General features: G+C 44.5%; 1 protein-coding gene across 1 annotated transcript in view; it reads right to left on the minus strand.

Moving 5' to 3' along the window:
- MASTL (microtubule associated serine/threonine kinase like) overlaps nt 1–15140 on the minus strand; it is a 53875-nt gene that overhangs the window by 13261 nt on the left and 25474 nt on the right. Inside the window, exon 9 of the mRNA XM_077491027.1 lies at nt 5118–5244. Within this exon, the coding sequence (XP_077347153.1) occupies nt 5118–5244 (127 nt within the window). The remainder of the gene's footprint in view (nt 1–5117; nt 5245–15140) is intronic.

Consider the following 15140-nt stretch of genomic DNA (forward strand, 5'->3'; position numbering starts at 1 on the left):
CAGCTTGTTCAACTTTGAAAATAAAACCTGGAAGCGGATTAGTTTCTATGCAGAGCTGCACCAGATTTTGCACACTCCAGTTTTAGTAAATCAACCAATATTTCAGGCCAAGAACTACCTGATCTTCAGAGGCAGACTATTCAATCTTCTTAGAAACATGATCCACAGCATGGTCTTTTTTTTCTGGAACTGGAATGCACTGGAATGCAGGCTCTGGTGTAAATGATGCCATTAAAAACCATATAAGCTACTTTACATGCGTTTTTGATGCTAACCCCCCCCCCGCACTGGACTGCATGTGGTGTGAACTGACCCTTAGGCAGCTGAAACCAAAAAGGTAAAAAACACTTCATGTGCCCTTCAATGGGCAAGAACAAATATCTTATTTGATGATTCCTGACCAACACATGGAACAAGATATGGCAAGGCATAAAATAATATCACCTGTAAGGAGCCTACAGACACAGCTAATGACCGGTCCTTTGTCCTTCGCTTGCCTTTTTTTGGCCACAGCTTCCACAGTATAGAGCTACCCTTGCTGTACTCCCACCTTTCACTGCATAGGGGAGAATGCTTGTTATTTGTAGGACGTAGAAGAACAGGTGAATTACTTAACCAATCTACACTTAGGTGATGCCCTTTTCTTCCTAGGGCTTGGATCTGCAGACAGTCCCTCGACATCATCATGTACAATGCAGGGCTACTAACCCTATATTGTATGTGGTGGATGGAGGGGAGTGTGCCACTGTGGCTTAAAAAGGAGGCAGTTTCTCCTTATTCCAGCCACCTAGATATGAGCATTTAACCCTTACAATGTGTTTTTTGGGGGGGGTTAGGGAAAGGATCTACTGCAAAAAAGGTAGATTTTTTTTTTCTCATTTCCTGGATTTTGGTGGACATTTCCTATAAAGATTTGCACTGCAGTGATCATTGCCAATTTTTAGTGTTAGTAAAACCGTATGAACTGTGGGAGTCATAGGGGAACAATATATAAAATTTGAACACTGTTCTCATTCCAATGACTGAATACAGCAGCATCCCACTACCAAAGCAGCAATGTATAACTTACCACAATTCAGAAATCCTGTACACAAAAAAAATACAAATTATAGGAAGTGAAGGAAACTTTACCAAAGAAAAAAAAAAAAGTTTAAATGCGGACTATACACACAACTATGTTACCTGGTGAGTGAACAGTCTCAGGATACACAGAGATTAAACAAATCCTCCTACATAAGTTTTACATGTTTATCTGCAGTCTTCTCTTGTCTACACCCCTTTTGCATCCGAGTACAGAGGAAGGAGTGGAGAGCTGCAGTTACAGTTCTTATACACTGAGGAGGACACCCCCCCCCCCCTACATAGGCAGAGAAATTATGGAACATGTAGAGCTGCATTCTGAATAGACAAGCTGTGTGCTGTACTCCCTCCCAACAGAAATTGTATCTTATGTGTCGGGAAAACTTGTAAGAAGTGACGGATAACAGAGGAACGAAGCACCAGAGAGAAACGACACTCAGATTTGGAGAGAAACAAGTAAACATTACAGATATACTGTATGTGATCTGTCCAGATTTCATGACTGGGGTTTACAACCATTTTAAAGAATCACATTTCAATAATCTACTGAGTCCGGCTGTATGGTGGATTGAAAGAGGCTGATACCATGTAAAACTCTGATGCTTGCACTGCTTACAAAACAAAACAAAACAAAACAAAACAAAACAAAAAAAAAAAAAGGTATTGCAGCTTACCAATTCTTCATGTGTTGACTGCATTTGTTTTCTTTAGGCCCCCCCCCCCCCCGCGTTTTTTTCAAACGCTTCTAAAACGCAAACGCAGCTAAACGCGGCTAAATGCAGCATGTAAACACAGCAAAACTGACGTTGTTTGAGAATTCCCCACTGAGGTCAGGAGAGACACAAGACGTGACAGGAGAGCCAGAAGTGAGAGGAGAGAGGCGGGCCTGGCAATCACATCGGGGGTGTCTATGCTCGTGGCCGATGGTCTCAATGAACGCGAGCAATCGTGGGCACGAGAGGCAGAACAGGGACGTGCGTGTGTAAACATACAAATCCCTGTTCTGTGAGTAGAGACAGATTGTGTGTTCCTACTAGCTAGGAATCAAGATCTGTCATTTCCTCTAGTCAGTCCCCTACAGATAGAAACACAAACTAGGGAACACAATTAACCCCTTGATCGCCCTAGTGTTAACCCCTTCCCTGCCAGTGACATTTTTACAGTAATCAGTGCATTTTTATAGCACTGATCGCTGTATAAATGCCAATGGTCCCAAAAATGTCTAAAAAAGTGTCTGATGTGTCCACCATAAAAATTATAATAATAATAAGATATTATAGCAAAGTACAAAATGCGTTTTTTTCCTTCAAAATTATATTTTTTTGTTTATAGCACAAAAAATAAACAGAGATCAAATATCACCAAAAGAAAGCTCTATTTGTGGGAAAGAACATCAATTTTGTTTGGGTGCAGCGCCGCATGACCGTGCAATTGTCAGTTAAAGTGACGCAGTGACATATCGCAAAAAATGGCCTGGTCATTCAGCAGCCAAATCTTCTGGGGCTGAAGTGGCGTTCCAGTCAATTTTTTGTTTATTAGAAGTCAGCAGCTACAAGACTAAAAATAAAAAATGTATCTTCTGACTTTTAATAAAGACACTCACCTGTCCCACAATCCAGCGACGTGGCCACCCAAACCCTCCCTTCCCACCCTCGCCTGTCCACGGCGCTGGCAATACTACTTGCAGCTTCACATCTGGGTGCGCATGTCTCACTGCCCTGTCCTGAATGGCCGGGCAATCTTCTTGGACCTGTGATGTGTCCCAGCAGATTGCAGGGAGGAAGGCGGCCCAAGCAGAAGTGGGAGTTCATCGGTAATCATTGAATAGTTGACCAGATAATCGTATTGAATCAGGAGACCAGCGAAGGTACGCACCACTAGTGTGTGCCCAGGATCTGGTCTTGCATACCAATGTTATACAAGTTGTTGTGCCACAAACACGACCGTAGTGACGTACTATGAGGAATTTCAGCTCTTGAGCGCCACCCTTTGGGCCCCTTCTGATAATGTCGTGTTTGGTGAGCTTTGATTCCGAGCATGCACGTTTGTACTTTTGTGTGATGGATTTGTGTACCGACCAGCCGAAAAGCAGACGTGGAGCTGTTTGACAAAGATTTACTAGCCCGTCAGCCAACATTTTTTGGCCGAAAATCGGAACACAATTGTTGAAAGGAGCGTACCAAGAACGGTAACAACTTCGGACAAAAGCCTGTCAAATGACAATACCCTTCTGATTTTCGTACTGTGTGCACGAGGCTTAAGATGAAATTGTTGCATTAGTTTTCTTTTTAGGCTCTTTTCTTTCGGTGATCCAGCCAGTAAGTTGTTTTTCAACAGAACAAGCTGCCCTGCAGATGTAGCAGTTACAGGGCTGAGACAAACCCATTACCGGTAAACATTTTTTTTTTTCCTTTTGTGAAAAAACTACTTGCAAGTTTGAGCTGGGAGTTCAGCTTAAATTTGTTTGTGTATCTAAATTGAATACCCCCCTCCACCCCAGATAAACAATGTTGCTATCCAAAAGGTGTCCCTGTGCTCCTTTAGCCATACATGCCTTACAGGGCACACAGTTCTTTACTGATTGTGAATGTGGTGGCAAAAGATGGAGCCCAAAATCAGAGGTCTGCATGGTTTTTGTATCACCCAAATTAACCACTTAAAGAGGAAGTAAACCCTAATGGGTTTACTTCCTCTTTGATTCCCTGCAAAGGTAAAGCATAATGGACTACTATGCATCATTTGGTAGTAATCCATTATGTGTCAGTTACCAGCGAAGTCACCGCTGTCCCCTGTAGTCCGGAGCCTCCCATCTTCTTGGTGGGTCTCGCTGCGCCGTCATTCGTCGGAGCCGCAATGACGTCACTCCCGCGCATGGGAGCCGCCACTCGCGGCATATCGCCGTTAACTGCGGCGCGCTCAGTGCGCCTGCGCGCCGCTGTCTACAGCAAATATCTCCTAAACCAACACAGTTTAGGAGATATTTCTTAGACCTACAGGTAAGCCTTAATCTAGGCTTACCTGTAGGTCAAAGTGTGTTGTAAGGGTTTACAACCACTTTAAGCCCCGGACCATTTGGCTGGCCAAAGACCAGAGCACTTTTTGTGACATCCTTTTTTCCCCCCACAAATAGAGCTTTCTTTTGGTGGTAGTCTATCACCTCTGCAGTTATTATTTTTTGCGCTATAAACCAAAATTTTTTTTTACTTTTTGTTACAATAAAACGTAAACACACACACTATATATATATATATATATATATATATACATATATACATATATACATATATACATATATATATATATATATATATATATATATATATATATATATATATATATATATATATATATATATATATATATATATATATATATACACATATATATATACATATACACACACACACACTTCTACATATTTTTGAAAAAAAAAAAAATTGCAATAAGTGTTTATTGATTGGTTTGCACAGAAGTTATAGCGTTTACAAAATAGGGGATAGTTTAATGGCATTTTTGTTTATTTATTTTTTTAACTAGCAATGGTGACGATCAGCGTTTATCAGGACTGACATTATGACAGACACATCGGACACTTGGCCAGATTTTGGGACCATTCACATTTATACAGCGATCAGTGCAATTAAAATGCATTGATTACTGTGTAAATGTGACTGGCAGTAAAGGGGTTAACCACTAGGTGGTGCAGTAGGGGTTAAGTGTGTCCTAGGGAGTGATTCTAACTGGGGGGGGGGGCTGTGTGTGACACAACACTGATCACCGCTCCCGATTACAGGGAGCTGTGATAAGTGTCATTAGGCAGAACAGGGAAATGTTTGTTTACATTAGCATTTCCCCATTCTTCCATGCTCACGGATCTCCTGGTGGTGCGCGCACACCCACAGGCCGCATCTTAAAAAGGCGACGTACAGGTAAGTTAATCTGCCTGTACGAGCCTTTCTACCGCAGTATATCTGCGTGAGGCGGTCGGGAAGCTGTTAAAAAAATAAAAGATGTCCAATGAAGAAAGAGAAACTCACCATGTGCTTTTCCCAATAGCAACTCAGGAGCCAGATAGTCAGGTGTTCCCAGGATTTTCACATTTTCAGCTGGCGCAGCGCCTCGACGCACGCTTTTTGGTGTCCGGTACGGTGTGTCTACCTGCCCCTAAAAAGGGGAAAAAAAAAATAAAAAATAGATGTTAAAATATCTATGATTTCTCTCAGTTATGTCATCCACCAATTTCAAGTTCAACAGCAGAAATGTAGGTACTTGTGAAAAACATCTTCAGCATTAAGCAGTTTTCATCAAATTCTTTACACATTAATTGCCCAGGTTTTTAGCAAGTTCTCTATAGGGACACATACAGTGGATATAAAAAAAAAAAAAAAAAAAAAAAAAGTCTACACACCCCTTAAAATGTCAGCTTTCTGTGATGTAAAAAACGAGAAAGATAAAGATAAATAGAGGGGGGTGTAGAAAAAAAAAAAAATGTGGTTGCATAAGTGTGCACACCCTCTTATAACTGGGGATGTAGCTGTGTTCAGAATTAAGCAATTCACATTTAAACTCATGTTAAAACAGGAGTCAGTACACCCCTGCCATCATTTAAAGTGCCTCCGATTAACCCCAAATAAAAGTTCAGCTGTTCTAGGAGGTCTTTCCTGACATGTTCTTAGTTGTATCCTACAGCGGGGGAGGGGGGGTCGCAGAGAGCTTCCAAAGCATGAGAGGGATCCCATTGTTAAAAGTATTAATCAGGAGAAGTGTACAAAAGAATTCCCAAGGCATTAGATATACCAGGTGCCTTAGCCAAGGTAGAGGGAATTATGAACATTTCCAAATACCAGTCAATATTGGCACAAAACCTTCAGGCTTCACCAGAAGAAGAAGATTCAAGTTTTGGAATGACCCAGCCAGAGCCCAGACCTGAATCCCATTGAAAATTTGTGGGGTGATCTGAAGAGGGCTGTGCACAGGAGATGCACTCGCATTGTGACAGCTTTGGAGTGCTTTTTGCAAAGAAGAGTGGGCAAATATTGCCAAGTCAAGATTAGTGCTGCAATAAAATCCAAAAGGTGCTTCAACAAAGTATTAGTTTAAGGGTGTGCACACCTATGTAACCATATTGTTTTATTTTATGTTACATCCCTCCACCTAAAATATTTCAGGTTGTTGTTCAACTGAGTTGTACAGTTTATAGGTCTTATTATGGCTGGTGTCACACATATGCGAACTGGAAGGCAGCTTACACCGCATCCAATTTGCAGAACATGTGAAAATATGTTCTTTTCAATGGCTCTGGTTGGCATATGTGCATGCATCCGAACTCTGCATTGCACATAAAAAAAGTGTTTTTTTTTTTTATTTTTTTTTTTTTTTAGGCAGAGCGATGCAAATTACAGGCACATAATCTTCAATGGGAGCGCATCTGAATCGCAGATGTGTTCGGTTCTGAACACAAATTCTCTCCCCCCTAGTCAGCTGATCCTGAGCTACAATGAAGAGGAACTGCTGAATGAATCATTTTCCTCTTCGCACGGAAACCGGAGCAGCAATTTTGCACCGCACATGTCTGAACCCAGCCTAAAAGGTCTGAAATTATCTTTGTCTAAATTTTCTTACATCACAGAAACCTGACATTTTAACAGGGGTGTGTAGACTTTTTATATCCATTGTACTTTCCTCACAGTGGATAAACTGCCACTGGGTGTGGAACAGGAATGCCTCCAGAAATGGCCACAAAGCATCATATGTCCTCCACAAAGCCCCTAGTGCAGGGGTCGTCAACCCCCGGGCCGTGGCCTTTCTTCAGCGGGGCCGCGGGCACGGCCGGGCAGCATGAGACAGCCGGGCGGCCAGCATATAAGCACCGGGTGGAAGAGATAGCGAGCGGGCAGGCAATATGACAGGTGACATCTTTTTCCGCCCCCCGCATCGCTGCTCTTCCACCCTGTCAGCCTCAATGTCGGAAGTGCGGCGGGGAGCAGAGAGATGACATCATCTCTCCGACCCCCCGCATCGCTGCTCTCCCGTCCTATCAGCCTCAATGTCGGAAATGGAGCAGGGAGCAGATGACATCATCTCTCACTGCTCTCCTGCCTTCACTGGGTGCCCTTCTGTGCTAGATGGACCAGTGCTGCCACCAATGCAGTTGCAGGCAGTGTGGCAAGTGACAGTCCACATCTGGTGACAGGCATCCTGACAGGGGACGTGACAAGTGACATTCCGCATCTTGTGGCAGGCAATATGGCAAGTGACATTCCGCATCTGGTGAGAGGCAACATGGCAGGTGATGTGGCAAGTGACATTCTGCATCTAGTGACAGGCAATGTGGCAGGTGACATGGCAAGTGACATTCCACATCTGGTGAGAGGCAACGTGGCAAGTGACATTCCGCATCTGGTGACAGGTGACATTCCCCATCTGGTGAGAGGCAACATGGCAGGTGACGTGGCAAGTGACATTCTGCATCTAGTGACAGGCAATGTGGCAGGTGACATGGCAAGTGACATTCTGCATCCGGTGAGAGGCAACGTGGCAGGTGACCTGGCAAGTGACACGCCGCATCTTGTGGCAGGCAACATGGCAAGTGACATTCCGCATCTGATGAGAGGCAACATGGCAGGTGTGGTGGCAAGTGACATTCTGCATCTAGTGACAGGCAATGTGGCAGGTGACATGGCAAGTGACATTCCGCATCTGGTGACAGGTGACGTGGCAAGTGACATTCCACATCTGGTGAGAGGCAACATGGCAGGTGACGTGGCAAGTGACATTCTGCATCTAGTGACAGGCAATGTGGCAGGTGACATTCCGCATCTGGTGACAGGTGAAGTGGCAAGTGACATTCCACATCTGGTGAGAGGCAATGTGACAGGTGACATGGCAAGTGACATTCCGTATCTGGTGACAGGTGACGTGGCAAGTGACATTCCACATCTGGTGAGAGGCAATGTGGCAGGTGACATGGCAAGTGACATTCCGCATCTGGTGACAGGTGACGTGGCAAGTGACATTCCACATCTGGTGAGAGGCAACGTGGCAGGTGACATGGCAAGTGACATTCCGCATCTTGTGGCAGGCAACATGGCAAGTGACATTCCGCATCTGGTGGCAAAGGACGTGGCAAGTGACATTCCCCATCTAGTGACAGGCAATGTGGCAGGTGACATGGCAAGTGACATTCCGCATCTGGTGGCAGGTAACATGGCAAGAAACACACTCAGGGCTGCCACTAATTCTGCATTATGGTGAGTTGTACTATTTTATTAATTACTACAATGTAATAATAGAAATAAAGTGCTGACAAACCGGCCACGGAAAATCGCTTACCCCCTATGGGTCCCCCCCCCCCCCCCCCAACCGGGCCTTGGCACAATTTTCTTCCACGCAGCCGGTCCTCGATGCCAAAAAGGTTGGGGACCACTGCCCTAGTGCACCAAACATCAGGTGCTCCATTATAGAAATATAGACCAAGCCAAAAAAAGAAAAAAAGCCAAAGAGATAGCCGACACTCTCCCGGTACTGGTCAGTGAGGCCACCCATCACATAAAGTGGACATGTGTGTCTGGGGGCTCCAGTTCTTGGTTTGTTTCCCAAATCAAGATCTGCTTATTAGTGCACCCCAGTTTTAGGGATTCCACGTGATTACTATGAAAAAAGGTTTGGTTTGAGATGCTCTTTTGGTGGCTTATGGATGTATTCAGATCAGTTGTCCTAGCCCAAAAGGAAATCTGTGCTGCATTTTAAGATCACCTGAAAAACCAGCTTTTTGCTAGTCCCCGTTCTCAGTACGACCCCTTTCACACTGGGGCAGGCATTAGCAGTAAAAACGCAGCTAGTTTTAGTGGCGCTTTATCGCTGATATATCGGCACTTTGGCATCACTAGCGAAGCTCTTAACCCCCCCAGAAGGGATTAAAAGCACCCGCCTAGCACCGCTTTCAAATTGCTTTTAAGGCGCTGGAGGAGCATTGTATACAGCGCTCCCGCACCACCCCAAACATGCCGCTTGCAGGACTTTTTCCTGTACTGAAAGCGCCACCGCCGCAGTGTGAGAACACGCAGGCCATCACACTGGGGCTGCAGAAGAGGCAGTTTACAGGTGCCATTTTTTGCACAAAAAACGCCTGTAAATGGATACTATGCAATTTTATTTATTTTTTTGTCGTGGCGGATCCACTCATGCCTTGGTGTTTGTTTATGCTGTCCTTCTCAGTATGGGGATTTTGTAAATTAAGATGCACCTTTGCTGCGTTAGTTTGGGCGGCTGGTGGACTCGTTTGTGTTTTGGTACTTGGTGGCCTGTCCCTTCCGGCGTGGGGATTGTGCAGAGTGGGGACACATGGATTTGACTGTGGCCTGCCTACTCTGCCCCGTGACCTGTCTTTGCTCTTTTTTGGCACCGTTTTTTACCGCCGTCATCGCTGTTTGCTGGTTGGTCCGCTGTTTTGGTGCAAAGACCAGCACAAGACTGTCTCCCAGGGGCCATGCTTTATTGCTTCACTCTTGAAGTAGGGTTTTATGCTTACTGGCATCAAGATACATATAACGTACCATCTTATTAACCTTTCCTAATTTTCTGCTGTTTTCCCCCCCCATCTCAGAGTCTGCTATATATATTCCCCAGTACTGCATCTGGATCGGGTAGCAACTATAATGTTTGGTGGGCTTTGCAAGCCCAAGAAATCTGCCGTTCTGTAGTTTTTTGTTCCACACTATCCATTCTACTCTGCCCCTGCTCTTCGGAACTTCTTGGCCAATCTTGACTTCTACTCGTTGGCAGGTATTTTTATGAGTATTGCTCTGACAAATATACATCTATGGTGTCATTTTGTTTGTTTTGATAATTATTGCATTTTATATTGTTTGTCAGATTGGGCTGGCTTTACTATGCATGTATACAGACTAACACAAATCAGTCTCTATTAGGATGGTATTTTTGAGCTATTGCCTGGATATGCTTATTTGAACAAATCTATCTGCAAGGTATTGCTCATTCATAAACATATTATATACTATTTTTTTTTGTGTATGTATCCATATGTTGTATGGCTTTTCCTATTGAACAGACTAACGTTTTTTAAAGCGGAGGTCCACCCTAAAGTGGACCTTCCGCTCATTGGAATCCTCCCCCCCTCCGGCGCCACAATTGGCACCTTTCAGGGGGGGAGGGGGGGTGCAGGTACCTGTACAGTACAGGTATCTGCACCCACTTCCTGGATAGCTCTCTGCGGAAAGGGGCGTAGATTACGCCCCTTTCCGAAAGTCCTCCGCTGCCTGCTGGGAAACACACAGATCCCAGAGGCAGCGGGTCCATCCTCATTGCGCAGCGCGACTCGTGCATGCGCAGTAGGGAACAGGGAAATGAAGCCAAAAGGCTCCACTTCCTGATTCCCATACCCAAGATGGCGGCGGCAGCACCCGAGAGACGAACGGCTTCGGGGTGCCGACATCGCGGGCGCGCTGGACAGGCAAGTGTCACTATTTTAAAAGTCAGCAGCTGCAGTAGTTGTAGCTGCTGGCTTTCAAAAAAAAAAAAAAAAGACATGCGCACTCCCGGCGGACTCCCGCTTTAAGTTTATATTGTTATATCATTATGTTTGATTTTAAAGTTTTTATGTTCGATTTTCAGACAGTGAGATCCGTTCTATTTGCCATCTGTAGAACCTTGATTGTATCCTGAAGAAGCCTAACGGTGAAAGCATCGATACACTAGGGCTCACCGTATATTATGTACTAGTATACATGATTTTTAATCCATTTTGAATGTTTCATTCATGCTGTTACTTTCCCAATAAAATATTTTTTTCATACTTTGTTGTTTCCTATGCCTTTAAAGTCCGACCTAGGTTTACCATTTACTTTTTGTATATCCCACTGAATTACAGATGTGGCTATGTGAGTGCGTTCCTTTCTCTTCATAAATTACCTAAACTAAACTACAAACCTTGCTAGAAAGCATAAATTGGGATAAAATCTTAGGAACAAAGAACACAGAGGAGAGATGGGTTTGCTTTAAGAGCATATTAATTAAGGGTATTAGCCAACACATCCCATTGGTAATGAATTTAAAAGATCAAAAACAAAAGTCCTGGATGGCTTAACTTTTATATGCATTTTTACATAGAAGCAAAGGAGAAGGCCTTCAAAAAATACAAGGTTGAGGGATCATCTTCATCAGCATTCAGACTTTATAAAGAATGCAACAAGAAATGTAAGGGTGCAATAAGGACGGCTAAGATACAATGTGAAAGACACAGTGGAGGAGAGCAAAAATAAAAATCCCAATAAGTTCTTTAAGTATGTAAAAGGGGGCGGGGCGCGACAGACCATATTGCGCGCCCAAAGAATGAGGAAGGACATCTGGTTACAAAAGATGGGGAGATGGCGAAGGTATTGAATTTATTCTTCTCCTCAGTCTTCATGAGAGAATCGGGGGGGCTTCAGTAACCAAAACTGCAGTGTTTATCCTCATGAGATCACAGGAAGCACCTCCATGGTTAACAGAGGACAGAATTAAAATTAGACTTGGGAAACTTAACATTAAAGCGGGATTCCGCTGACCTATTTTCTTTTCTTGTGTCACATCGCTATACGTTTAACCACTTGCTTACTGGGCACTTAAACCCCCCTCCTGCCCAGACCAATTTTCAGCTTTCAGCGCTGATGCACTTTGAATGACAATTGCGCGGTCATACAACACTGTACCCAAATAAAATTGTTATCATTTTTTTCCCACAAATAGAGCTTTCTTTTGGTGGTATTTAATTACAGCTGGGAGTTTTATTTTTTGCTAAACAAAATAAGATGCAAAATAAAAAAATCATGTTTAATAGTTTGTTATAAAATTTTGCAAACAGGTCATTTTTCTCCTTCATTGAAGTGCGCTGATGAGGCTGCACTGGTGGGCACCGATAGGCACAGATAAGGTAGTACTGATGGGCACAGATAAGGCGGCACAGATAAGGTAGTACTGATGGGCACAGATAAGATGGCACGGATGGGTGGCACTAAGGGGCACTGATAGGTACCACTGATAGATGGGACTGATGGGCACTGGTAGATGACACTGATGGGCACGGATATGTGGCACTGGGGTGCAGCACCGTTGAGGCAGATTGCGGGCACTGCTGGGGGGGCACTGGCAGGGCTGGCCGTGATCGGGACTGATGTCCCGATCACGGCTGCCAGTGATCAGCTCTTTTTTTTTCTCCTTGCGCTGACAGCACGAGGAGGAATAATAGCAGATTACCGGCTCCGTTGTATCACATGATCAGCTGTCATTGGCTGACAGCTGATCACGTGGTAAGGGGTCAGGATCGACCCCTTGCTCGGATCTGTGATCAGGCGAGTCTCAGACTCGCCAATCACAGAGCGCGCGCCCCTCAGGGGGCGCGCAGGCCGCTCGTGCACGGAACGACGTCAATAGACGTAGTCCCGGCAAAAGAGATCCATGCTGTAGCCGTCATTTGGCTATATCGCGGATCTCAACTGGTTAAAGTATTATACCATCACTCACTTCTTGCAGCTTTTAGATCCGTTGCTTGCCGATTTCGTCCGCGAGGTAAACTTATAAAAATTCCTCCTGGCGGTTTCCATTTTTATTGTGGGCATTTGAAGCCCACAAGCACTGATTTCCTGGATGCGGTGAATGCTGTGCTCCCAGCATTCACTGCTCGATCACGCGCATGCTCAGTGATATCAGCGAGCAGCGCCGTAGAATTTCGGGTTGCCATCACAACGGGCGGCGTCGCCGGAAGTTCCCGCCCCATTGTGATGGCAACAAAACATAAACAACCTCGTCACGTGACTGGCGTCTTCCTTCCGAAATCTCACGAGATTTCGGCATGACGGCGCCCCCCGCGGATTCTTGGGAAGAATAACAAAGTTCCCAGGGGTCATTGCGAAGCCGGGGAAAGGCGATAAACATGCCTACTCCCATGGGAGGAGAGCCCAGAAGTCAATATAATTTCTGCTAAAAGGTAATTAGTGCATAATAATTTTTTTTAATGGTCATTTCTGCATCTATGCTCCAAAGCCTTAGGAAGAACATTAAGTTGCAATTTTGAGTGCAAAACCGCTTTAATAAACCACTGGGACCAGATGGCTTGCACCCGAGGGCACTTGGGGAACTCAGTCAAGTAATTGCCAGACCATTGTTCCTAATTTTTTACTGACTGGAATGGTACCAGCTGATGGAGAAAAGCCAATGTAGCACCAATATTTAAAAAGAGCCCAAAATACATCCCTGGGAATTACAGACCAGTTAGCCTAACATCAATAGTATGTAAACTCTTGAAGGGGATGATAAAGGGAGTATATACAAGATTTTAGTCATGAGAACGGTATCATTAGCAGTAATCAGCATGGATTCATGAAGAATCGTTCTTGCCAAACCAAACCAATCTATTAACCTTCTATGAGGAGGCGAGTTGCCATTTAGATAAAGGAAGGCCCGTGGACGTAGTCTATCAGGATTTTGCAAAAGCATTTGACACAATTACCCATAAATGATTACTGTACAAAATAAGGTCTGTTGCCATGGACCATAGGGTGAGTACAAGGATTGAAAACTGGCTACACAGGTGAGTTCAGAGGGTGGTGATAAATGGGGAGTACTCGGAATGGTCAGAGGTGGGTAGTGGGGTCCTCCAGGGTTCTGTGCTGGGAACAATCCCATTGAATTTTTTCATAAACGACCTGGGAGGATGGGGTAAACAGTTCAATCTCAGTATTTGCGGACGATACTAAGCTAAGCAGGGCAATAACTTCTCTGCAGGATGTGGAAACCTTGCAAAAAAGATTTTAACAAATCAATGGGGTAGGCAACTACATGGCAAATGAGGTTCAATGTAGAAACGTTTAATGCATTTGGGTGGCAAAAAACATGAATGCAATCTATACATTGGGGGAATCTAGGATGGAAAAGGACCTGGGGGTCCTAGTAGATGATAGGCTCAGCAATGGCATGCAATGTCAAGCTGCTAACAAAGCAAACAGAATATTGACATGCATTAAAAAGGGGATCACCTCCATTGATAAAACGATAATTCTCCCGACCTACAAGACTCTGGTCCGGCCGCACCTAGAGTATGCTGTCCAGTTCTGGGCACCAGTCCTCAGGAAGGATGTACTGGAAATGGAGCGAGTACAAAGAAGGGCAACAAAGCTAATAAAGGGTCTGGAGGATATTAGTTATGAGGAAAGGTTGCGAGCACTGAACTTATTCTCTCTGGAGAAGAGATGCTTGAGAGGGGATATGATTTCAATTTACAAATACCGTACTGGTGACCCTACAATAAGGGATAAAACTTTTTCGCAGAAGGGAGTTTAACAAGACTCATTAAAATTAGAAGAAAAAAATCGGGAGGACCCACCATATTCAGGTGAACAAGCTGAGGTGACACTCCTCTCCTCCCCCCCCCCCCCCGTTCTTCTCTACTTTCATCCTCTCTTTTCCTCCTCTCTACCTGGAGTGACTCCAACCAATTCTTATTAAGCAATTTTTTGTTGATACACAAACACATGATAGCCAGTCCAAGCTCAGTGAAGAAGCAGAACCTGGCACAGATTGCACTGAATACTGACCTCCTCTCTGTTTAAATACTGTTTAATATGAAAAGTGTACTCTCAAGATATCCAAGTGTGTATTGTTAAAGCTGATAATAAAATAAATGTTATTTGAAAAAAAAAAAAAAAAATTAGAAGAAAAGGAGGTTTAACCTTAAACTACTTAGAGGATTCTTTACTGTAAGAGCAGCAAGGATGTGGAATTCCCTTCCACAGGCGGTGGTCTCAGCAGGGAGCATCAATAGTTTCAAGAAACGAATAGATAAGCACCTGAACGACTGCAACATACAGGGATATTAGGGATGCACCGAAATTTCGGCCGCCGAAACATATCGGCCGAAAGGAAAATCTTGCCGAAAATGGGTGCGGGGCCTGTGCGGGGCTCCGCCCCCTGGTGCCGCCCATTGCACGGGTGTTTTCCTGGCTTGTCCCCAGTCCTCTGTCCTCCGTCCTCCCTCCTGCTTTCCTCCCGCCCCCGACAGTGCGGTG

This window comes from Lithobates pipiens, unplaced genomic scaffold (genome assembly GCF_037356315.1).
Source record: "Lithobates pipiens isolate NorthernLeopardFrog02 unplaced genomic scaffold, aLitPip1_a1.2 Scaffold_19, whole genome shotgun sequence".
In the NCBI taxonomy this organism is placed as follows: Eukaryota; Metazoa; Chordata; class Amphibia; order Anura; family Ranidae; genus Lithobates; species Lithobates pipiens.